The sequence below is a fragment of the Delphinus delphis genome, chromosome 1 (assembly GCF_949987515.2).
Source record: "Delphinus delphis chromosome 1, mDelDel1.2, whole genome shotgun sequence".
Classification (NCBI taxonomy): Eukaryota; Metazoa; Chordata; class Mammalia; order Artiodactyla; family Delphinidae; genus Delphinus; species Delphinus delphis.
The window spans coordinates 108,178,777-108,202,693 of NC_082683.1; the positions used below are offsets into that span (position 1 = coordinate 108,178,777).

At 43.4% G+C, this 23,917-nt stretch overlaps 1 protein-coding gene across 3 annotated transcripts; it reads left to right on the plus strand.

Annotated features, from left to right (window-relative positions):
- Window positions 1-383: 383 nt before the first annotated feature.
- On the plus strand, window positions 384-23,870 carry PRUNE1 (prune exopolyphosphatase 1). Of its 3 annotated transcripts, XM_060029558.1 has the most exons (8): window positions 385-564; window positions 7,514-7,606; window positions 8,155-8,357; window positions 10,008-10,192; window positions 10,926-11,084; window positions 12,386-12,480; window positions 14,607-14,765; window positions 22,003-23,870. In XM_060029558.1, the coding sequence occupies exons 1-8, from the start codon at window positions 526-528 to the stop codon at window positions 22,429-22,431; spliced, it is 1,362 nt and encodes a 453-aa protein (XP_059885541.1). In that variant the 5' UTR covers window positions 385-525; the 3' UTR covers window positions 22,432-23,870. The 3 variants fall into 3 exon arrangements, with proteins under 3 accessions (XP_059885546.1, XP_059885541.1, XP_059885550.1); XM_060029563.1 differs by lacking the exon at window positions 14,607-14,765 and having other exon boundaries at window positions 384-564; XM_060029567.2 differs by lacking the exons at window positions 385-564; window positions 7,514-7,606; window positions 10,008-10,192 and having other exon boundaries at window positions 8,161-8,357.
- Window positions 23,871-23,917: the final 47 nt, after the last annotated feature.

Sequence of the window (23,917 nt, forward strand, 5' to 3'; positions counted from 1 at the left end):
GGTCAGTTTGGTAAGGAAGAGAATTCGAGAGAGAGATGAGGAGCTGTTTTTGCCCAGTGTAATTTAAGATGTCAACCAGATGGGCGGTGTAATATATGGAAAGATGCTATACTTAGCCTGACTCAAGAGGGAAAGTTCAGATGCCACAAAGATAGGTTATGTTACTCATATACACTGTGACCTCAGAAAATTCTCCTTCCCTCAATTCTTGGGGCCATTTTGGCGCTTCGAGACTACACTTCCCAGGACGCCCTGCACCACGCCCCATTTCGCGCCTCCGGCCCCCACTTCGCTCCTCCCGTGAGTCCCTGGGCGCAGAACTCGGCCTCCGCCGCTGGGGGCGGGGCGACGTCGGACTCCCGGGGCCCTTGCTTACGCACTTCCTCCCGGGGTCAGGGCCGAGTCGGGGTGTGGTGGGTTCGAGTCCCACCTCCCGACTCGTCTCAACCCTTGAACCCGGGGCGGGGCTCATTCGTCAGTTAACCTCTCCGCGGCGAGGGGCAGTGGCACACCTTGAGCTTCACCATGGAGGACTATCTGCAGGGTTGTCGAGTTGCTCTGCAGGTAACGGACCCCTGTCTGTGATCGTAAGGAATGGATCCTGGGGTCCCGGAAGGACAAAGATGTGGGACCTGGGGAGCCCCGAGGGTCTATGTGGAGGGAACGCGGAATTGTGGGGTGGGGGCTTGGGATCTGATCAGGCTTGGGGCCTGAGGAGTGAGGAACGAGAACCTATCCCTTGAGAATGGGAATGCTGCTCAGTCACCCCACTCCTGAGCTGGGGGCTCCTGCCTTTGGGGTCTGCCCGAGAGCGGGGAGGCGGAATTGTGGGTCTGGGTCCTGCCGCTGAGCCGCTGCTCGCAGTTTCTGGGTCAGTTCCGTCAAAAGGATCGGAGCTGTGCCTGCCGGGAGGTGTGTTTGTTCCTTTCTCCCCGCCCCTCTTTCAGTTCTCCGCTCACGAGGCCTCCCGGGCCCACTAGCCTCCAGGTGAACCCCGCGGGTACGAGGGAAGCTGTGCCCACGGCTTTGTTGCCTCTGAACGGCGGTTTCTGTCTGGCGGGCCTAATTCATTCTGAATTAAAAGTGGTGGTAGCAGGCATGTCTGTTGACTACAACCTGCATTCCTTTGCCTCCAGTTTTCTTCATTGGCCTTAACACACACAAATTACATAAAAATCCGCGGCCTGGACTGGATAAGCACAAAGTGTGTTTGGCATCAAAACTATAAGCATGACTCCTGAATGCTTTGTGGCTTATTTTTGGTACTCCCTGAGCGAGTTGGAATCTCCCAGCCTTGCTGACTGGTCATGCAGCCTTAAGCCGCTATCCCCAGTTAGCAGCAAAAAGCTGGCCAGAGAGAGGCTCCAGGAGGCCACCTGGCCCCCCCTACTTCAAGTTACACTGCCCCTGGAGAAACCTAGACAGATGGTTGACTTTGTTTCCTTTTTAAATATCTTAAACTCTACAAACTCCCTTGGGTGATAAGATTCTGGTCTTTAACAAATCCTAAAAGTCACCGAATTCCTCCTGCAGACTCAGCTGCTGTCGTAAATGAATACCCTCACCTGAAGAATAGGAGTGAAGTTCAATTTTAACACCAATTACACCAAATTTTTCCTTGTGAAATACAAATTTGGGGAAAGTTGTTTTAATGCATAAGGCAATTTGGGACCAATTCATTTTGGTTACCTCTGATTTCCACCACAGGGAACTCATTGGAGGACTAATATAAAGTCTTTGTGGCACATTCCAAGGGCCAAGAAGTTGTATTTTGTTTCCCCCGATAACCCAAATGACCAGTCTGTTTTCCACCATTTGGTAGAGTCCTTGAACCTGAAACCTCACCAGATAGCATTTCATTGCATGCCTCTAGACTACAGCATCTGAGTATATCTTCCTCAGGAATATGAAGCTGAAAAATACTGGATTTTTTCAGTATTACTGATATCCTGACCTTTCTCTGTCTGCATTCATCCCCCAAGGAGCAAGATCTATATCTTCCTTTTTCCAAACTTGTGAACTTGTGAAGGTGAGGTCATATCTTAGCGCTCTTATCACACAACCTGGCCGGGGCCAGGAGAAATGAGAAAATTAGACTCTAGCAATGTTAGTGGGTGAACTGGTGGCAGGACATACAGGTGGACACTAACAATTTAGATTGCTTTTAATTATAGAAGTAGTAAATGTACATAGGGAAAACTGTTAATACAAAAAGGATATGAAATTAGAAAAAGAAAAAGATCCTTTTTCTTCTCCCTATCCAATTCCCCAGAGGCCACACTGTTGTTTCTTGTGTAAAGAAAGACATGATTTAGACAGAGACACTATTAAGTTTGAGTGTTGCTATTAAACCACATATAACTTTTAGGAAATTGTGAATGCTTGCCTTTTACACAAGACAAACAGCTGATAACCCAGCCACCTCTCCTGCTGATACCATATTTTCAGCATTTGATACCAGAGAAATTTTCTACAATCTCTGCCACAACGATAGTAGGTTGTTCCATTTAAAAGAAATCCTGTTTGGGCTTCCCTGGTGGCGCAGTGGTTGAGAGTCCGCCTGCCGATGCAGGAGACACGGGTTCGTGCCCCGGTCCAGGAAGATCCTACATGCCGAGGAGCAGCTGGGCCCATGAGCCATGGCCGCTGAGCCTCCTCCTCGTACCGCAAAGAAAAAAAAAAAAGAAATCCTGTTTAAGTTAATGTCCTATTCATGGTGAATCTTTCACTTTTAGTGGGGAAAAAAAAATCTTTGCTTCAGGGTGGGGCTGCATTCAAGTTTAGGTGTTCATCCAGAAGCTTTGGATAATCTGTGTTGTCTGCACTTCTCAGGAATGAGGCAGGAATCAGGAGTGGCTGACTATCCTTAGAAATTTGCAGTCCTTGCATCAGTATCAGTCAGTCCCATTTTCCCTGCTGGGAAGACTTCTCTATCTCTGGCTCCTTGTCTCCTTTTTTCATTTCTCCCTCATTAACTCATTTGTAGAGTAGGCATCAGACCATATGCAGCCTTGGAAGGGAAGTAGTTGACTTTGCCAGCCCTGAAACCCATCCCCTCTCCCCCGCAACTCCGTGTTGAGGCCGCAAAGAACATCAGGATACAGTCATTTCAGCTAGTGGGTTTTTGTTTTTTGGGTTGTTTTGTTTTGGCTGCGTTGGGTCTTTGTTGCTGCGCGCGGGCTTTCTCTAGTTGTGAGCGGGAGCTGTGCGGGCTTCTCATTGCAGTGGCTTCTCGTTGCGAAGCACAGGCTCTAGGTGCACGGGCTTCAGTAGTTGTGGCACGCAAGCTCAGTAGTTGTGGCTCGCGGGCTCTAGAGCGCAGGCTCAGTAGTTGTGGCGCATGGGCTTAGTTGCTCCGCGGCATGTGGGACCTTGTTCGAGCCGGACCAGGGCTGGAACCCATGTCCCCTGCATTGGCAGGCGGCTTCTTAACCACTGCGCCACCAGGGAAGGCCTAGGTTTTTTTAAAGAAGAAAAAAAGTTTATATCTACTAGTGGCTCTCAGATTGTATTTCTTCCATTGGCAGCTCAGGTTTCCTCATGCTCTAAGTATAGCTATATTTGCCCTGAACTCTTCCTCTGATGGTCAGAAAACTGAGGCTTGTGCTTTCAGCTAGTGGGGGATGGGGTGGGGGATAAGAGTTAACATGTTTTTCCTAAACAAAGAGGAGAATGGTACCTTGTAAGTTAGGCATCCATATACCCGACTTGCCCAGGAAAGTCAGTTTATTGAGACATAATCATTAATTGCACCCCTTTTCATTCTGAAAAGTGTACTGGTTTGGGCTTCCCTGGTGGCGCAATGGTTGAGAGTCCGCCTGCCGATGCAGGGGACACGGGTTTGTGCCCCAGTCCGGGAAGATCCCACATGCTGCGGAGCGGCTAGGCCCGTGAACCATGGCCGCTGAGCCTGTGCGTCCGGAGCCTGTGCTCCGCAACGGGAGAGGCCACAACAGTGAGAGGCCCGCTTACCACAAAAAGAAAGAAAAAAATGTACTGGTTTGAACAACAAAGTATATAGTCACCTAGCTTGTATGCTACGTTAAGGATTTGTGATACATGCCCATGAAAAGATAGCGAGCTCCTTAAGGTAGTAGTTAAGTTCTGTATGAGAATCCCAAGTGCCAGAAGCTGGAAGTGCAGGGGAAGGGACTGCTGTGGCCCGGGTGCAGGGAAGGCTTCACAGAGAGAAGGGGCTTGCGGTTGGGCTTGACTGGACAACAGGGGCTAGAGAAAGGAGAAGACGGAAGGGAGCTCATCTGTACTACTACAGAGTAGGCTCTTGTGTGCGATCTCATTTAATCCTCATAACAACTTCATGAAATTGGTTACAGTAGTCTCCTTATTTTTATATGAGGAAAAAGAGGCTTAGCGAGGCCGAAGTCCCACAACAAGAAACAGCTGAGATTCAGCTCCAGTCTGTGGTCTTTTCAAATGGCAGTTCTGCTGATTTCAGACAGAGAAGAACAAATAGTGCAAAGGACAGCGCTGGGAATGTGCACATCATGTATTGTGGGTGGCGAATGGACCAGTCATGGTGGGGTAGTGGTGGGTGCTGACAGGGGAAAGGAATGCCACCACCTCCCTTGGTTGTTCCTGTTCCAAGATTGGCTGAAAGTCGCAGAGTATTCCTTTTGTGTTAGCTCCTTTTGTTTGCTGTCTGAGCTTGACTGAGCACAAGGGGTTAGTCATTCACCTTCCTCTGGGGGTCATTTCTCCTCCCCTCAGAGCCATGAAGTTGCATTTGGTCCCTACTTTCTGCTTTTCTGCTTAATCTTCTCTTGGTGCTGGGGATCTGACTGATCCTGATTCGGCTGCCACTTGGAATGAAACAGCATTAACATGAGTTTTGGAAAGATTCTCCGAGGGCCTCTTCAAGCCCAGCAATAGGCCTCTCCCCCTTGTTCTGCCTTTTCTCTGTTCCTCTTCCCTTTATCCTCCAGAGTCAGGGCCATATGGCCTCTCATGTTTGTATAGTTCCCTCTCTAGAGAACATGGTGCCCTCCCTTACTGCTTCAGTGATCAAGTTATCTCAGCAGCCACTTATCTCAAGTGCTTTGTTGCCACTTTGGTCCACAGCCATCTGGGCAGTTCTTGGTATCCGGGAAACAGGGGCCTTCTCTGGTATCAGGAGGACGAATTGCAAGTCAGAGGAGTTAATATAGGCCTTGGGTCTTGGGTACAGAATTCTCATACTGTGTTGGCAAAGAGTTTAATATTGAAAAGAATCTTCCCACTCGCATGCTGTTCAGTATGAATGGGTCTTGGCTGCCACCCTCTTGAAATAGGCTTAGAGAAATGGGCACAGGGGAGAACCCAAGGGCAGACTTTCCCCAGAGGCCCTTTGCCCAAAACCTTGACAGATAACCTCTGTCTTTTGTCCTTCTCTCTAGGGATGGGAGTAGGAGATGGAAAAGAGGGTGGCTTAAAAATAAAAACCTTCTAGTTACGAGATAGGACAATTTATGCCACCAGAAGTCCTCTAAAATTGTCCCTTTCTGGCTTTGGCTTTCTGGGCAAGTGAGGGGAGTGGGTAATAGCCAATACAAGGAAGATAATTCTAGGTTCTCTTTTTTCCTAAAGTTACATTACTTGATAAACTGTTCCTTGTTATGTTTTATTCCTCTGAACACCTTTCCCACTTTTCTAAACTCTTCTATCTAGCAAATCTTCCCTGATTGAAGAAGCCAGAGTGGATTTTCACCTTTCTGTAACCCAGTAGTTCTCAACTGGGGGTGATTTTGACCCGCAGGGAATATTTGGCAAAGTCTGGAGACATTTTTGATTGTCATGACTGGAGGTGCTGCTAGCATCTAGTGGGTGGAGTTTGGGGGATACTGCCAAACACCCTGCAATGCACAGGACAGCAGCCCAGTGCTGAAATTAAGAAACTAGTGTGTTGCTTTTGTCTCTCTTATTCCTTCCTCTCTTTCAGAAGTAGGCTGAGATAGAAATTCAAAAATAAACTGGTAAGATAGAATCCTTGTGCCTAAGCTGAGCCATGGACTGTATACTCTCACTCTACCTGGCCAAATGCTTCTACTTGGAATGAAATAATAATTCTTACAGTGCCTACCCCTTGGGTTGTTTTGAGGATTAAATGATCAGCTAATGCATGTAAAAATATTGGAACAGTACATGGGGGACTTCCCTGGTGGTGCAGTGGTTAAGAATCCGCCTGCCAATGCAGGGGACACGGGTTCAATCCCTGGTCTGGGAAGACCCCACATGCCGCAGAGCAGCAAAGCCTGTGCACCACAACTACTGAGCCTGCGTTCTAGAGCCCGTGAGCCACAAGTACTGAGCCCGTGCGCCTAGAGCCCGTGCTCCACAACAAGAGAAGCCACCACAATGAGAAGCCCGAGCACCACAATGAAGAGTAGCCCCCACTCGCCGCAACTAGAGGAAGCCCTCACACAGCAACAGAGACCCAACACAGCCAAAAAAAATTTTTTTAAATACATGGCACATTCAATAGATATTTTGAAACAAAACCCCTCTCTTTGCTATTGTGGGCACCTTTAGGTTTTTTTTTGTTGTTGTTGTTGTTTTTGTTTTTTTGCGGTATGTGGGCCTCTTACTGCTGTGGCCTCTCCCGTCATAGAGCACAGGCTCCGGACGCACAGGCCCAGCGACCATGGCCCACACGCCCAGCCACTCCGCGGCACATGGGACTCTCCCGGACCGTGGCACGAACCCCCATCCGCTGCATCAGCAGGTGGACTCTCAACCACTGCACCACCAGGGAAGCCTAACACCTTTAGGTTTTAATGAATTTTATTTAAAATTCTGGTAGGGAGATGCAAGGGAACAAGATTAATAATAACGACAGATATGCCTCCCTCCTCAGAGTTCTTATCAGCAGAAACTTTTCAAAGCTTTAAAAATAAAAGTTCCAGCAGCAGCAGCAACTGTTCTTGCTTTAATCTGAACCTGCTGGGGAAAGTGTCTGTTTCTTGCCTGTGAGAGTGTTGTTTATATCTGGTTATGGTTGAAGCTCCTCTGGGTAGGGGGAGTTTTCATGGACTAGATATCTAAATACCTTTATTTTCAAAGTCTGTTCACCTATTCTCGTGATTTAGAAATGCAAGGATTCTTTTCCCTATTTTAAAAATGGGAAAAAAGTACAAACCAGGGTTGATATGGTTTGAATACATCAGCTACCCCAGATGCTTTACTTTTGACTTCTCCTCAAGTGCCCAGAGAAGCATAAGAATCAGAGAGTGATTTACTGCTGTTCTTCTGAAAGTTAACATTCAAGGAGACAGTGTAGTAGAGAGGAAGGAGCACTTTTCCACTAACTATAGATATGTGTGGAATGCTTAAAGCTTAGCTAAAACACTTACGCCCTCTTAACTAATATCCTTATCCATGACTGAGGACCCCTAAGACTGTATGACCTACCTCCTCTGTGAAGATCAGTGAGAGGATGTGTGTGCAGCCCTACATGAGTATAAGGTAACCAGAAATGGATGGAGATGCTTTTGTTAATTTCCCACTCCTGCCTCTCTAGGAGTCCCGACCCATACATGTTGTGCTGGGAAATGAAGCCTGTGACTTGGACTCCATGGTGTCAGCTCTCGCCCTGGCTTTTTATCTGGCAAAGGTGAGTACCTAGGAACAGAGTGCCTTAAAATGAAAAGATTTGGATTCAAGACCCAGCTCTGCTACTTAACAGCATTTAGCCTTGGGTAAGTCAGATCTCTTAACTTTGCTGAGTCTCCTGTCACCAACTATAAAATCTGAAATGATAATATTTTGCAGTGTTGCTGTGAGGATCAAATGAACAAATGTATTTTGAAGAATTTGTAAACTATAAAGCAATATTCAAACAGTTAACTATTGAATTCCTTATGGGTATCAGTGGTCTGTGTATGTTCCTCATGCCCATGTCAGCTCTGGAGGACTGATACTGCCTTCTCTCCAGCATCTAGAAAGGTCTTTTCCGTGAGTTGTCTTGTTGACCTTCATGCTATTGCCAAGAAGGAGAGAGGGGAAGGGTCATCCTTTTATTTTGATAAAACTGGGTAACTGCGGCTTTGAGGAAGGCAGTGACTTACCCAAGATCATGTCTCCCTTGGTCCCAGTAGTCTTGTGACTTTTCCTATCCTATTACAGAACATAGCCATACCTTCTTTTCACTTTCCTCTCTAGACAACTGAGGCTGAAGAAGTCTTTGTGCCAGTTTTAAATATAAAACGTTCTGAGCTACCTCTACGAGGTGACAATGTCTTCTTCCTTCAGAAGACTCACATTCCAGAGTCCCTCTTGATTTTCCGGGATGAGATTGACCTCCATGCATTGCAGCAGGCTGGCCAGCTCACCCTCATCCTTGTTGACCATCATGTCTTACCCAAGTAAGTGGAAGAAAGTTAAGCTGATACTTACCATGTGCCATGGGCTGTGATGAGTAAGGTTTTTAAAGAGTAGAAGAAAGAATGTTTTCTCACAGGATCTCACAGGCTAAGCATAGTTGATGGGTGATATCAGATATAGAAAGACAATAAAAAAATATTGTCAGTTCTCTAGTTATACAAGTAATAAAAAGAAATAGAAACATGGAGAGTTCAAACTAAAGGATAACTCAGAAATATTGTAAATCTACCTTTGGTATCATTGTTTTAAGATTTCATGGCAGATTTATTACAATAGAAACCTTTGAATAATGGTTACAACGGCATTTTTAACTTTAAAAAGTTAGCAACATCATATCCTCCATAAAGCAATATTTCTTTAATGCTATTTAACAAACACACACCTATAATAATCCCATCCCTAATTTAGGACTGGAAAAAAACTGCCAACAAAGCAATACGAGTACAAGGCCTTCCCAAGCGTGTCTAGCTCCTGCTAATAGTAACATGAATATTTTTTCCTTAAGCACACTGGTTATAGCAGGACATTGACAGAGGACAGCCTAAGGGTACTAATCCATCTATCCACTCACTCATTAATAAACTTCTATTTAGAGGACAAAGGTGAGGTAGAATCTCTGTTCTCAAGAATTTGTCAGTCAGAGGAGGGAACTAGGTAAACAGGTCATTGTAATGGGTGTTAGAGGTAGGTGGTGACCGTCACTCTAGGGGACAGTAGTTACATGAAGGATGGAGTGGTTAAATATGCAAGAGGGGAGTAGAGGGGAGTGTCAGGAAAGGTTTCCTAATGGAGTTGATCCTTAATCTCAGTCTTGAAAGACTAGGTATTTGCTTGGTGAATGAGGAGTTGAGGTAGTTAGCAAAACGCAGGCAGGTATGAAATAGCATGGTGAGTTGGGAGAACTGAGATTTGTTTTGCATAACTGGAACATAAAATATGAGGGAGGAGTAGGACATAAAAAAGATAAGACTAGAGAGGTAGGCAGGGGCCAGATCATGGAGATCTTGTAGGCCTTGCCAGGGAGATTAGACTTTATTTTGAGCAGTGGGGAACTATTGTTAATTCTATTTATTCCAGATCCTAGCAGAACCAAATTTGCATTTTTCAAATGCTCTTTCAGGTAGTCTTATAGAGGACAGTTTCGGAGGGCACTGGAAGCAGGTGTTTGGTTAAGGAACTATTGGAGTAGTTCAGATGAGAGAGATTGAGGGCCAAGAATAAGGCAGTAGCAGAGGGTTGGATGGGAACCAGGAGGGAATGGATGGGAATTGAGCCAGAAGCCACAGGTGACCTGCATAAAATTTGGATATTAAGTGAATTGAGGGAACAGGAGAGATTTAGATGTTGGGTGTCCAGGTGTCAACTGGAAAGACAACCCTAAAGGATATCAAATATGTGGATGAGGTACTGGTAGCTGATACTTCGTCAAATTCACCTATACGGTGTTTAAAGATGGCTTTAGTTATAATATTTAAGAGAAGAGCTGAGAGGAGTGAGGCAGAGGTAGAAGTGATCAAAGGTCTAAGTGTCTGCCTATGATGTCTGTTTTCTTCATGAGTGAGGTGCAGCTGGAGTGCCCCTACCTATCTTTCTTTCTCTTTTCCCCCACACCTCCCCCCTTTCCCACACAGAAGTGACGCAGCCTTAGAGGAGGCAGTAGCAGAGGTGCTAGACCATCGGCCCATCGATCAGAAACACTGCCCTCCCTGCCATGTTTCAGTTGAGCTGGTGGGGTCCTGCGCTACCCTGGTGGCCGAGAGAATCCTGCAGGGGGCACCAGAGATCTTGGACTGGCAAACTGCAGCCCTTCTTCATGGTGAGGGTGGCTTGGGGGTTGGGACCTGATTAGTTCCTTTATTCCCATGCCAGAGAAGGGAAAGTGGAGAAGTCTAGACTCTTCCAGCCTGACTACACCCTCTCAAAGCCACTTAGTAGATATGAAGGAGGGGATTCTTTCAGGGGGCAATTAGGCATTAAAAAGGCTGTGGGATACTTTGTCCTTTGAAGGCCTGTGGAATACTTTGTTGGAGAAAGCAGAAAGGAAGCACAGAACAACAGACCTAGAAGCTGCCTATTAGTAGCATTGTATAATGGAAAGAGGACTAGCCAAAGAAGCAGGAAATGAATTCTAATACCATTTCTGCCCAGGAAGTAGTTATATGACCTTGAGCAAATCTTTTAACCTTTTTTGTTCTTATTTTCTCCATTTGTAAAAAAAAAAAAGAGAGAGAGAATTGGATTAGACTATCTCTTCCAACTGGAATTTGGCCTGTGGAAGAGAGATCATCTCTCTCTGACTAGGTTTCAAAATCTCCAAGAATTGAGATATTTACACTTCCTTTCTACCTTTTCCCCATTTCCCTGACTACATTTTAGTTTGGATTTGGGATGTCTTACTCAGGACATTGTCCCAGTTTGTTTTGTCTTCAGTGAGTTGCCGTACAGTCTCCTTTGGTATTGTGTCCATTTGGTTTGAGGGTTATGTGTGTTCTAGTTGTCAGGAATGGAGGGCCACAGGATTTGAGTTCTGCCATCCTCCTCCTCTGCAGGAACAATCATCCTGGACTGTGTGAACATGGACCCTAAAATTGGAAAGGCAACCCTAAAGGACAACCAATATGTGGAGAATCTAGAGGCCCTCTTCCCAAATCTGCCCAAGAGAAATGATATCTTTGATTCTCTGCAAAAGGCAAAGTTTGATGTATCAGGTATGAAATGTTAAACTGGTGGACAAAAGCCTTGTTCATTATGTTCTTGAATACCGTCAAAACAATTTCAGAGCGTGCATAATGATTTAAGCTTTATACCAGAAAGAAGCTAGGTAGTGTGTGAGTCTGATCATGAATTAATCAGTCATTTACTGGATTGTTCTATCCTGGCTATTGGGTGGATGAGAAGGAATATATTAAGAGTCTCAGAGGTTTCTAGTCTAATTAGAGAATATAGACATATAAATAAAGTATGCTGAGGGAATACAGTCATCCCTTGGTATCTGTAGGGAATTGGTTCCAGTATCCCCCACAGATAGCAAAATCCTCGGATACTCAAGTCCCTTACGTAAAATGGCATAGTATAATGAATACAGTTGGCCCTCCTTATCCGCAAATGTGAAGCCCGTGGTACAGAGGGCCAACTCTACTGAATTATCGGAGTGAGATCTAGATAAATGGTTAGGGAAGCAGAAGAAACATTTAGGGTGAATATACAAAGGACGAAGGAAGAGAACAAAAAAACTTCCATGATTTGTTACCCAGCTACCGCCTGTTGACGTTAAAAAGAAAGAAAGAGGGCTTCCCTGGTGGCGCAGTGGTTGAGAGTCCGCCTGCCGATACAGGGGACACGGGTTCGTGCCCCGGTCTGGGAAGATCCCACATGCCGCGGAGCCGCTGGGCCCGTGAGCCACGGCCGCTGAGCCTGAGCATCCAGAGCCTGTGCTCCGCGACGGGAGAGGCCACAACAGTGAGAGGCCCGCGTACCGCAAAAAAAAAGAAAGAGAGGTCCCACTTTTAGAAAAGTAAAACAACACAGAATGGGGAAAATCAGGAGTAAAAGCCTCTCTTCTTCCATTTACCCTTCTCCCCAGAGTCCCTTGCTCTAAAGGTACCTATTGTGACCCGGTAACCGAAAGTAATTTTTTATTTAGAGTAAATTTCTATTGGGACTTCCCTGGTGGTTCAGTGGGTAAGACTCCGTGCTCCCAATGCAGGAGGCCGGGGTTCAGTCCCTGGTCGGGGAACTAGATCCCACATGCATGCCACAATGAAGATCCAGCATGCCACAACTAAGACCCGGTGCAGACAAAATAAATAAATAAATATTATTTTAAGTGAATAAATAAATTTCTATTATATAATTACATCCGGAGTTACTAGCCCTGTTCATTGCCCCAAAGAGAGGCTGTGTTTTTCCTCTTCCTTGACCTGTCTTGGTGTCCTCACCTTCCTGGTCTTGGGACCTTGGGTTCTCTTGGTTCTCCTGTTTCACCCTTAGTCTCACATCCACTTTCTAGGACTGACCACAGAGCAGATGCTGAGAAAGGACCAGAAGACCGTCTCCAGACAAGGCACCAAGGTGGCCATTAGTGCAATATATATGGATTTGGAGGTAAGAGCAAGATGTAGGTGTGGGTGGAGAGAGAAAACCTTTAGTTTTGTATGTAACCTTGCCCCTCACTCCTGGCTCACCTCCAAAATGTATCTTACCCCTCCTTTTCTCCATCTCTACTCCACAGTCCATTGTCTCTCACTGCACTGCTGTAATGGCCCCCATGCTAGTTTCCCTGCCTCCACTTTTGACCTCTGCAAACTGTTCTCCCCACAGCAGCCAGAGTGATCTCTTTAAGACATGTCAGATCCAGGGGAGTAACCTGGTGGTCTAGTGGTTAGGACTCAGCGCTTTCACTGCTGTGGCCTGGGTTCAGTCCCTGGTCGGGGAACTGAGACAAAAAAAAAAAAAGATATGTCAGATCCTATTGGCCCCCTCCCTTTACTGCCTTTTCATTGTACTTCTAATAAAATCTAAAAGCCTTACAGTGGTTTATAGGGCCCTCCTTTATCAGGCCTTTGTCCTTTTCTCTGACTTCTGCATTCCAGCCCCATTCCTACACTCACAGAACTGTAGCCACCCCAGTTTTCTTTCTGTTTTTCAGAACCATTAAGTTCACTCTTAGCTCTCAACTCAGAGCCTGTGCACTCCTTTTGCAGAGCTGGCTCCTTCTTTTCATTCAGGACTTAGCTCAGGTGTCTTCTCTTTCAGGAGGTTTTTCCTGACCACCCTAACTAAAGTAATATCCTCCATGCTCAAAAATCTCTAAATATTACTTTTTTTTTTGTACGTGCATCTTGTGGGATCTTAGTTCCCTGACCAGGGATTGAACCTAGGCCCCCTGCAGTGGAAGTATGGAGTCCTAACCACTGGACTGCCAAGGAATTCCCATTTTGTTTTCTTCATAGCACTTAGCACACTGAAATAATCATGTTTCATGGTTTCCTTGTTTATTATCTATATTCCTCTGCTAGTTTATCAGCTCCACCAGACCAGAGACCCTATTTCTTTTGTTTCTGCTGTATCTCCAGCACCTTTGACAATGCCTGGCGCATAGTGGATGCTCAGTGAATTTTGTCGAATGGGTGAATGAATATAACTCTGATAGTGGTATTTTAATACCTGGCTCCATATCTTATTGGTTTAAATCATTCATCTGATCTGAACATGTACTCTCATAGACTGCACAGCTTTCTCCTAAATAACATGTAAAAATTTTTACTAAATAATTTACTGAAACAGAATAGCATGGCCTCTTCCCTTGCTACTTATAACCTAGTTTTGTAACCAAACATAAGAACACAAAAGGCTTGCCGAGTACCATAATCATAGTACAAATTGACTCATTAGAAATGCTAAGGATAAAGAAAAGCCCTGATCTAAAGCAGCTGGTGGTATTATTCATTGGAGGAAATACTGCGTGAGATTTTGGAGAAGAATATAGATAGATAGACAAAGAATGAAGAGCCAAGGATGCAGGTGTCATGTGTCTGTACTTATTTGTATGCGCCATTGTTCTGTTTTAGAATAAAAATATCCTCAAGGCAAAGACCTTGCTTGATTGATTGTAAGAGCAGGATAGCCTTGGACATACCAGGCACATTACGTACATTACCTTTTTTTTTTGCATTACGCGGGCCTCTCACTGTTGTGGCCTCTCCCGTTGCTCCGGACGTGCAGGCCCAGCGGCCATGGCTCACGGGCCCAGCTGTTCCGCGGCATGTGGGATCTTCCCGGACCGGGGCACGAACCCATGTACCCTGCATCAGCAGGCGGACTCTCAACCACTGTGCCACCAGAGAAGCCCCATTATCATTTTTTAATTCTTAAAACAATCAAGTTTGGTAAATGATTTATCCTCATTTTACAGATGAGGAAACTTAAGTCCAGGGATCCTTGATCATATAGCTGATAGGTAACAGAGCTGATTTTCAAACCAATTCTGTCTGAACCCAAAGCCTCATTCTGTGAGGCTCATAGAATGGCCTCATAGAAAGGCTCATTCTCCTCATTCTATATATTGCCTTCCAGCACATAAATAGCACAGAGTAAACATTAGATACCTTTTTTATGGAGTACAAGTCCCAGGTTAACATGCAAAGAAACCCTTCATAAGCATCTTCTGTTGAGGGTGATAATGAGGATCCAGTGGCAGCCCTCATCCCTGTCCATTTCTTCTGTTTTAGGCCTTTCTGCAGAGGTCTGGCCTCATTGCAGATCTCCATGCCTTCTGCCAGGCTCACAGCTATGATGCCCTGGTCGCCATGACTATCTTTTTCAACACTTGCAATGAGCCAGTGCGGCAGTTGGCAGTTTTCTGTCCCCACACAGCACTCCGAGTGACGGTGAGTCCCTGTCCCTTCTCCAGCCTGAGGACCCTACAGAGTTCTGCCTGTACGCACTATCCTGTGCTGTAAAGACCTCTCCTTCATTCTTGTATTTATCCAGAGGTCCTTGATCTGTTTCCAGAATTGCCACTACCCGCTTTTTTCCATTCTCTCTATGTGTGAATATCCTTAATCATACTCTTGTTGAGAAAGGGAGATTCCAAAGAGAATTAGAGACACAGTTCCTACTTAGAAGGAATTGAAATCAGGTTAAAAGAACGTGTTATAAATCTGGAGTTAAAACTAGATTCTTGGTTTAAGCATTAATTCCTCACCCCTGAAAATCAATTCCTTTCTTTTTACCTTATTGCCTTGAAAATTGGAAACAGACAAGAAACCTTTTCTACTACTTAAGCAGTTTGTGCTAACTCTGTAGAGAAGTGGTCTAGGAGCAGGTTTGGTTTTTTCCCCTGATCTTCCATTTAGCCACCTTTCCCACCTCCTCCCCTTTCTTCTCCTCTGTTGGTTACTGATAAGCCCAGGAAAGAATTTAAAAGTGGACTTAAGGCAGTCCAGGGATTCTTTGGATTTCTTAGCAGCGAGGACTGCTGAAGACTGGTCTGAATACAGCTGGATAATCTTTTTTGTGCATGAAAGGCATGTCTGCCCCTTCCCACCTCTCTTTGTCTTTATCTTCTCCTCCAGGAAGCAAATGTAATTTCATTCAGTGGAAAGTAGTTTGGCATTGTGGAAAGAACTACAGCCTTTAAAGGCAGATATATAGGCTTTTCTGTCCCAGATTTGCCACTTACTTGCTCTTTGACCAAAGGCAAGTCAGTTGACTTCTGATTCTGTAAATGTCATATTACCACCTACTAATTAGTGTGATGTAATCATTAAACATAATAGTATATGTAAGGTTCATTGCTGGGCACAATGCTCTCTTACTAATCATGTCATGAAGGAAAGGGTGCTTTGACCATACGAAGTACCTCTCCCCACCTTCCTAAATCTCCCCTCCTTCTCCCTGCCATGGTCCCTCTGGAACTCTGTAGGTATCTGATAACTCTACCATTGCCCAGGCTGCCTCTGTGCTGGAAAATGGTAGTCCTCTTTTCACGGTCTGCCCTACCATTTCCTCTCTTCCTCCTGTGTTAGAAATAGTATAATATAGTAATTTAGAACACCAGCTCTGATGACAGACCTGAGTTCAAGTATCAACTTTGTTTCATTCAAACTTGACCTTTGGCGACACATAGTAATCAAACTGACAACAATTAAAGACAAAGAAAAACTATTAAATGCAACAAGGGAAAAACGACAAATAACATACAAGGGAACTCCCGTAAGCTTAACAGCTGATTTCTCAGCAGAAACTCCACAAGCCACAAGGGAGTGGCACGATGTATTTAAAATGATGAAAGGGAAGAACCTACAACCAAGATTACTCTATCCAGCAAGGATCTCATTCAAATTTGATGGAGAAATCAAAAGCTTTACAGACAAGCAAAAGCTAAGAGAATTCAGCACCACCAAACCAGCTCTACAACAAATGCCAAAGGAATTTCTCTAAGTGGGAAACACAAGAGAAGAAAAGGACCTACAGAAACAAACCCAAAACAATTAAGAAAATGGTAATAGGAACATACATATAGATAATTACCTTAAATGTGAATGGATTAAATGCTCCAACCAAAAGACACAGGCTTGCTGAATTGATACCAAAACAAGACCCATATATATGCTGTCTACAAAAGACCCATTTCAGACCTAGGGACACATACAGACTGAAAGTGAGGGGATGGAAAAAAGATATTCCATGCAAATGGAAATCAAAGGAAAACTGGAGTAGCAATACTCATATCAGATAAAATAGACTTTAAAATAAAGACTGTTACAAGAGACAAGGAAGGACACTACATAATGATCAAGGGATCAATCTAAGACGAAGATATAACAATTATAAATATATATGCACCCGACATAGGAGCACCTAAATACATAAGGCAAATGCTAACAGCTATAAAAGAGAAAATCTACAGTAACACTATAATAGTGGGCGACTTTAACACCTTCCTTACACCAATGGACAGATCATCCAGACAGAAAATTAATAAGGGGGCTTCCCTGGTGGTGCAGTGGTTGAGAGTCCGCCTGCCGATGCAGGGGACACGGGTTCGTGCCCCGGTCTGGGAAGATACCACATGCCATGGAGCGGCTGGGCCTGTGAGCCATGGCCGCTGAGCCTGCACATCCAGAGCCTCTGCTCCGCAACGGGAGAGGCCACAACAGTGAGAGGCCCACATACAGCAAAAAAAAAAGAAAATTAATAAGGAAACACAGCTTTAAATGACACAATAGACCAGATAGATTTACTTGATATTTATAGGACATTCCATCCGAAAACAGCAAGATTACACTTTCTTCTCAAGTGCACACAGAACATTCTCCAGGATGGATCACACCTTGGGTTACAAATCAAGCCTTGGTAAATTTAAGAAAATTGAAATCATATCAAGCATCTTTTTGACCACAACACTATGACATTAGAAATAAGTTACAGGGAAAAAAACGTAAAAAACACAAACACATGGAGGCTTAACAATACGTTACTAAATAACCAAGAGATCACTGAAGAAATCAAGGAGGAAATCAAAAAATACCTAGAGACAAATGACAATGAAAACATGACGATCCAAAACCTGTGGGATGCAGCAAAAGCAGTTCTAAGAGGGAGGTTTATAGCAATACAATCCTACCTCAAGAAACAAGAAAAATCTCAAGTAAACAATCTAAACTTACACATAAAGGAGAGAAAGAAGAACAAACAAAACCCAAAGTTAGTAGAAGGAAAGAAAAAGATCAGAGCAGAAATGAATGAAATAGAAACAAAGAAAACAATAGCAAAGGTCAATAAAACTAAAAGCTGGTTCTTTGAGAAAATAAACAAAATTGATAAGCCTTTAGCCAGACTCATCAAGAAAAAGAGGGAGAGGACTCAATAAAATTAGAAATGAGGGACTTCCCTGGTGGAGCAGAGGTTAAGAATCCACCTGCCATAAATGCCCATCGACAGACGAATGGATAAAGAAGATGTGGTACATATATACAATGGAATATTGCTCAGCCATTAAAAGAAATGAAATTGGGTCATTTGTAGAGACGTAGATGCATCTGGAGACTGTCATACAGAGTGAAGTAAGTCAGAAAGAGAAAAACAAATATTGTATATTAACGTACATATGTGGAACCTAGAAAATGGTACAGATGAACTGGTTTGCAGAGCAGAAATTGAGACACAGAAGTAGAGAAAAAACGTGTGGACACCAAGAGGGGAAAGCAGTGGTGGGTGGGAGTTGTGATGTGGTGAATTGGGAAATTGGGATCAACATGTATACACTGATGTGTATAAAATGGATGACTAATAAGAAAAAATAAGTAAATAAAAAACAAAAAAGAATCCATCTGCCAGTGCAGGGTTTGATCCCTGCTCCAGGAAGATACCACATGCCACAGAGCAGCTAAGCCCGTGCACCACAACTGCTGAGCCTGTGCTCTAGAGGCCACAAGCCACAACTACTGAACCCATGTGCCACAACTACTGAAGCCAACACGCCTAGAGCCTGTGCTCTGCAACAAGAGAAGCCACCACAATGAGAAGCCCGTACACCACAATGAAGAGTAGCCCCCACGTGCCACAACTAGAGAAAGCCCACATGCAGCAATGAAGACCCAATGCAGCCAAAAATAAATAAATAAAATAAATAAATTTTTAAAAAATAAAATACAATTAGAAATGAAAAAGGAGAAGTTACAGCGGACATCGCAGAAATACAAAGCATCGTAAGAGACTACAACAAGCAACTCTGTGCCAATAAAATGGACAACCTGGAAGAAATGGACAAATTCTTAGAAAGGTATAACCTACCTAGACTGAACCAGGAAGAAATAGAAAATATGAACAGACCAATCACAAGTAATGAGATTGAAACTGTGATTACAAATCTTCCAACAAACGAAAGTCCAGGACCAGACAACTTCACAGGTGAATTCTGTCAAACATTTAGAGAAGAACCAACACCCATCCTTCTCAAACTCTTCCCAAACATTGCAGAGGAAGGAACACTCCTAAACTCATTCTATGAGGCCACCATCACCCTGATACCAAAACCAGACAGATACTACAAAAAAAGAAAATTACAGACAAATATCACTGATGAATATAGATGCAAAAATCCTCAACAAAATATTAGCAAACAGAATCCAACAACACATTAAAAGGCTCATACACCATGATCAAGTGGGATTTATCCCAGGGATGCAAGGATTCTTCAGTATATGCAAATCAATCAATGTGATACACCATATTAACAAATTGAAGAATAAAAACCATACGATCATCTCAATAGATGGAAGAAAAGTTTTTGACCAAATTCAACACCCATTTATGATAAAAAAAAAAAACTCTCCAGAAAGTGGGCATAGAGGGAACCTACCTCAACATAATAAAGGCCATATATGACAGACACACAGCAAACATCATTCTCAATGGTGAAAAACTGGAAGCATTTCCTCTAAGATCAGGAACAAGACAAGGACGTCCACTCTTGCCACTATTATTCAACATAGTTTTGGAAGTCCTAGCTATGGCAATCAGAGAAGAAAAAGAAATAAAAGGAATACAAGTTGGAAAAGAAGAAGTAAAACTGTCACTGTTTACAGATGACATGATACTATACATAGAAAATCCTAAAGATGCCACCAGAAAACTACTAGAGTTAATCAATGAATTTGATAAAGTTGCAGGATACAAAATTAATGCACAGAAATCTCTTGCATTCCTATACATTAACAACGAAAGATCAGAAAGAGAAATTAAGGAAACAATCCCATTCACCATTGCAACAAAAAGAATAAAATACCTAGGAATAAACCTACATGAGGAGGGAAAAGACCTGTACTCAGAAAACCATAAGACACTGATGAAAGAAATCAACAATGACACAAACAGATGGAGAGTTATACCATGTTCTTGGATTGGAAGAATCAATATTGTGAAAATGACTATTCTACCCAAAGCAATATACAGATTCAATGCAATCCCTATCAAATTACCAATGACATTTTTTACAGAACTAGAACAAAAAAATCTTAAAACTTGTATGGAGACCCAAAAGACCCCAAATAGCCAAAGCAATCTTGAGGAAAAAAAGTGGAGCTGGAGGAATCAGACTCACTGACTTCAGACTATACTACAAAGCCACAGTAATCAAGACAATATGGTACTGGCACAAAAACAAATATAGATCAATGGAACAGGATAGAAATCCCAGAGATAAACCTGAGCACTTACGGTCAACTAATCTATGACAAAGGGGGCACAGGTATACAATGGAGAAAAGACAGTCTCTTCAATAAGTGGTGCTGGGAAAACTGGACAGCTACATGTAAAACAATGAAATTAGAACACTTCCTAGCACAATACACAAAAATAAACTCCAAATGTATTAAAGACCTGAATGTAAGACTGGACACTATAAAACTCTTAGAGTAAAACATAGGAAAAACACTCTTACACATAAATCACAGCAAGATCTTTTTTGACCCACCTCCTAGAGTAATGGAAATAAAAACAAAAATAAAGAAATAGGACCTCATGAAACTTAAAAGCTTTTGCACAGCAAAGGAAACTATAAACAAGATGAGAAGACAACCCTCAGAATGGGAGAAGATATTTGCAAACGAATCAATGGACAAAGGATTAATCTCCAAAATATATAAAAAGCTCATGCAGCTCAATATTAAAAAAAACAACCAACCCAATCCAAAAATGGGCAGAAGACCTAAATAGACATTTCTCCAAAGAAGACATACAGATGGCCAAGAGGCACATGAAAAGCTGCTCGACATCACTAATCGTTAGAGAAATGCAAATCAAAACTACAATGAGGTATCACCTCACACCAGTTAGAATGGGCATCATCAGAAAATCTACAAACAACAAATGCTGGAGAGGGTATGGAGAAAAGGTAACCCTCCTACACTGTTGGTGGGAATGTAAATTGGTACAGCCACTATGGAGAACAGTATGGAGGTTCCTTCAAAAACTAAAAATAGAATTACCATATGACCCAGCAATCCCACTACTGGGCATATACCAAAAGAAAACATAATTCAAAAAGACACATGCACCCCAGTGTTCACTGCAGCACTATTTACAATAGCCAGGTCATGGAAGCAACCTAAATGTCCATCGACAGATGAATGGATTCAGAAGATGTGATACATATATACAATGGAATATTACTCAGCCATAAAAAGGAACAAAATCGGGTCATTTGTAGAGACGTGGATGGACCTAGAGACTGTCATTCAGAGTGAAGTAAGTCAGAAAGAGAAAAACAAATATCATATGTTAACACATATATGTGTAATCTAGAAAAATGGTACAGATGAACTGGTTTGCAAGGCAGAAATAGAGACACAGATGTAGAGAACAAATGTATGGACACCAAGGGGGTACAGCAGGGGCGGGGTGGTGTGGGATGAATTGGGAGATTGGGATTGACATATATACACTAATATGTATAAAATAGATAATTAATAAGAACCTGCTGTATAAAAAATAAATAAAATTTAAAAAAAACAGAAACAAAAAAACCTTGACCTTCGGTAAGTTACCTAATCTAAGCCTCAGTTTCCCTACCTGTAAATGAGGGTAACAGTAATACCAACCTGTAAGGTAGTTGTGAGGATTAAATGAGGAAATTAATATTTGAAAATGGCCAGACGTGGCACGATGCTTGGCATACTTCCCACCCCAACTTGATCTATTTATTCTTTCTGCCTGTATTCTTCTCCTGACCTCAATATAGTAGATGTTTGTCCCATCTCAGCTAAGGATAGAGTTCAAGTTTTTGAGCACAGGAATACCCTTGCAAATAACAATATTCGAGGAGGTGGGAGTCCCAGGTTCTGGTTCAGACTCTACCATCATCTACATTCAAGGCACTTAATCTCCCTGGGCTTTGGTTTACTTATGAATAAAATGGAATATATCATCTCAAATGTTTCTTCTGTTTCTAAAATACTGTGTGTATTAGTTGATGTGCCTTTGTTGCAAGCAATAAAACAACCCTAGATGACTTAATTAAAAAAATATATTTTTTATCCTCTATAAGAGAAGTCTCTTAGAAGTCTCAGCTTTTTGCTTCACCACCTTATATACCACCTCCCCATCTTGTCTCCTTTTTAGGTCTGTGGAGTCCTAGAACGCTCCCACTCTCCGTCCCTGAAGCTGACCCCTGCCCCAAGCATCCACCCTAACCTCCAAGCGTATCTTCAAGGCAACACCCAGGTCTCTCGAAAGAAACTTCTGCCTCTGCTCCAGGAAGCCCTGTCAGCATATTTTGACTCCACAAACATCCCTTCAGGACAGCCTGAGACGGAGGGTGTGTCCAGGGAGCAGGTAGACAAGGAATTGGACAGGGCAGGTAACTCCCTGATTCCTGGACTGAGTCAAGATGAGGAGGAGCCTCCACTGCCCCCCACACCCATGAACAGCCTGGTGGATGAGTGCCCTCTGGATCAGGGGCTGCCGAAATTGTCAGCCGAGGTCATCTTTGAAAAATGTAGTCAGATCTCACTGTCAGAATCTACCACTGCCTCCCGGTCCAAGAAATGACTGTTGGGAGGGGAGGGGGAAGTGAAAGAGGTTGCTTGAACCACCCTGAATGCATGTTTTGAGATGTTTCAGCAATTTTGTCTTCATTGTTCCAGGATCTGGTATACTGTTCTCATAAACCTAGGAGGAGAAAGAAGTAAAAGAAAGCTGAGCTGGCATTCTCCCTTTTCCCCACAATCTCTACCAATCAAACAAATTTTATTATTTAATTTAATTCCTTAAATCTGCACTGACTCTCCTCTATTTCATTTGCCAGGGTCATGATGTGATAACATACACAGTTCCAGCAGAGTGGCACAGAAAGACTGTGTACCCCAAAAGTGCCCTAAGTCAGGCTTTTTAACAGAACCAGTATTTCTTATGGAACCAAACATTCATTGTCTCCAGTGTTCATTTATTCTCTTATTAATTCAAGTATTTATTGAACACAGTACCTACTTTTAGCTTCTTCCAGTTTTTAGCCTTTAGTTGATTTTCACCTCCATGACTCCTCTTTCTGCCGCCAATTAGGTGATGGTGTCTCATTCCCAGTTTGCTAAATTTCTACTCTGAGCTTATTGTGACTGTTTTGGGATTGTTTGGGAGCAGATTGGAGGCCATTATCTTCTGTCCTGATCGGCTGGCCTGACTCTCAGTTTCTTTGGATCCCTCTGACTCAGAGCCACAGGCACCCTGAAGAGACCCAGAAGACCCCCCCTGGTTCTTGAGAGTTCAGGAGACACCTGGGAAAGCCTTAAGACCTCATGGGCACTCTTCGCAAAAGACAGTAGAACTACAATGAGACCCCTGGCTCTGTCGATTTCTTATCCATCTGATTTTCTCCTTGGGCATAGTAGAAAGAAACACGAAGTTCATACCGACTGCCATCAACTGTGTGTCTTTTGTCCAGACACTCACTCCTCTAGATCTCATTTCCCCGTCTGCAAAACTGATGTTCCCTGGTTTCTGTGATCTGCCTGTTGCCGCACCGTCCTTTCTTGCCTCGCTTCTCTGTTTTTTTGTTTGTTTCTTTTTCCCTGGGAATGCTCAGGGTCACTGAATTGTCTGTTTATTTGTGATTGTACCAAGGTACTCAGCCTCATGTAGCATGTACAGGGGTATGATTCATACCATAATGACCCAGCAAAGAGCTCCCTTCCACTGACTTGTTCTGCATGTGTAGAGTCTCCCTTTTCTCTTCAGACCAACCTGTTCCCCCTTTTCCTACCCCACAGCTCTGCTCCCTGTAAGTTTTCAACAGTTTCGCTGAACAGTGGGGTATGTGATGGTTTTGGCATGATGTCTTCATATGAGGGAAACTGACTTCACTTTGAGGGGATGTTTGTAGCCATTGGAAGGTAAAATAGTGGCGTGATTACTGAACCAAAGGAATTTATGTTTTGTAACTTGGGTACTTTTATTTTGCATTTTGTTAAAGTATTAAATACTTTTTTCCTGTTTGGGGCCTTATTGTCTCTTTTTACAACTATAATCAGGCCTTTCCCTC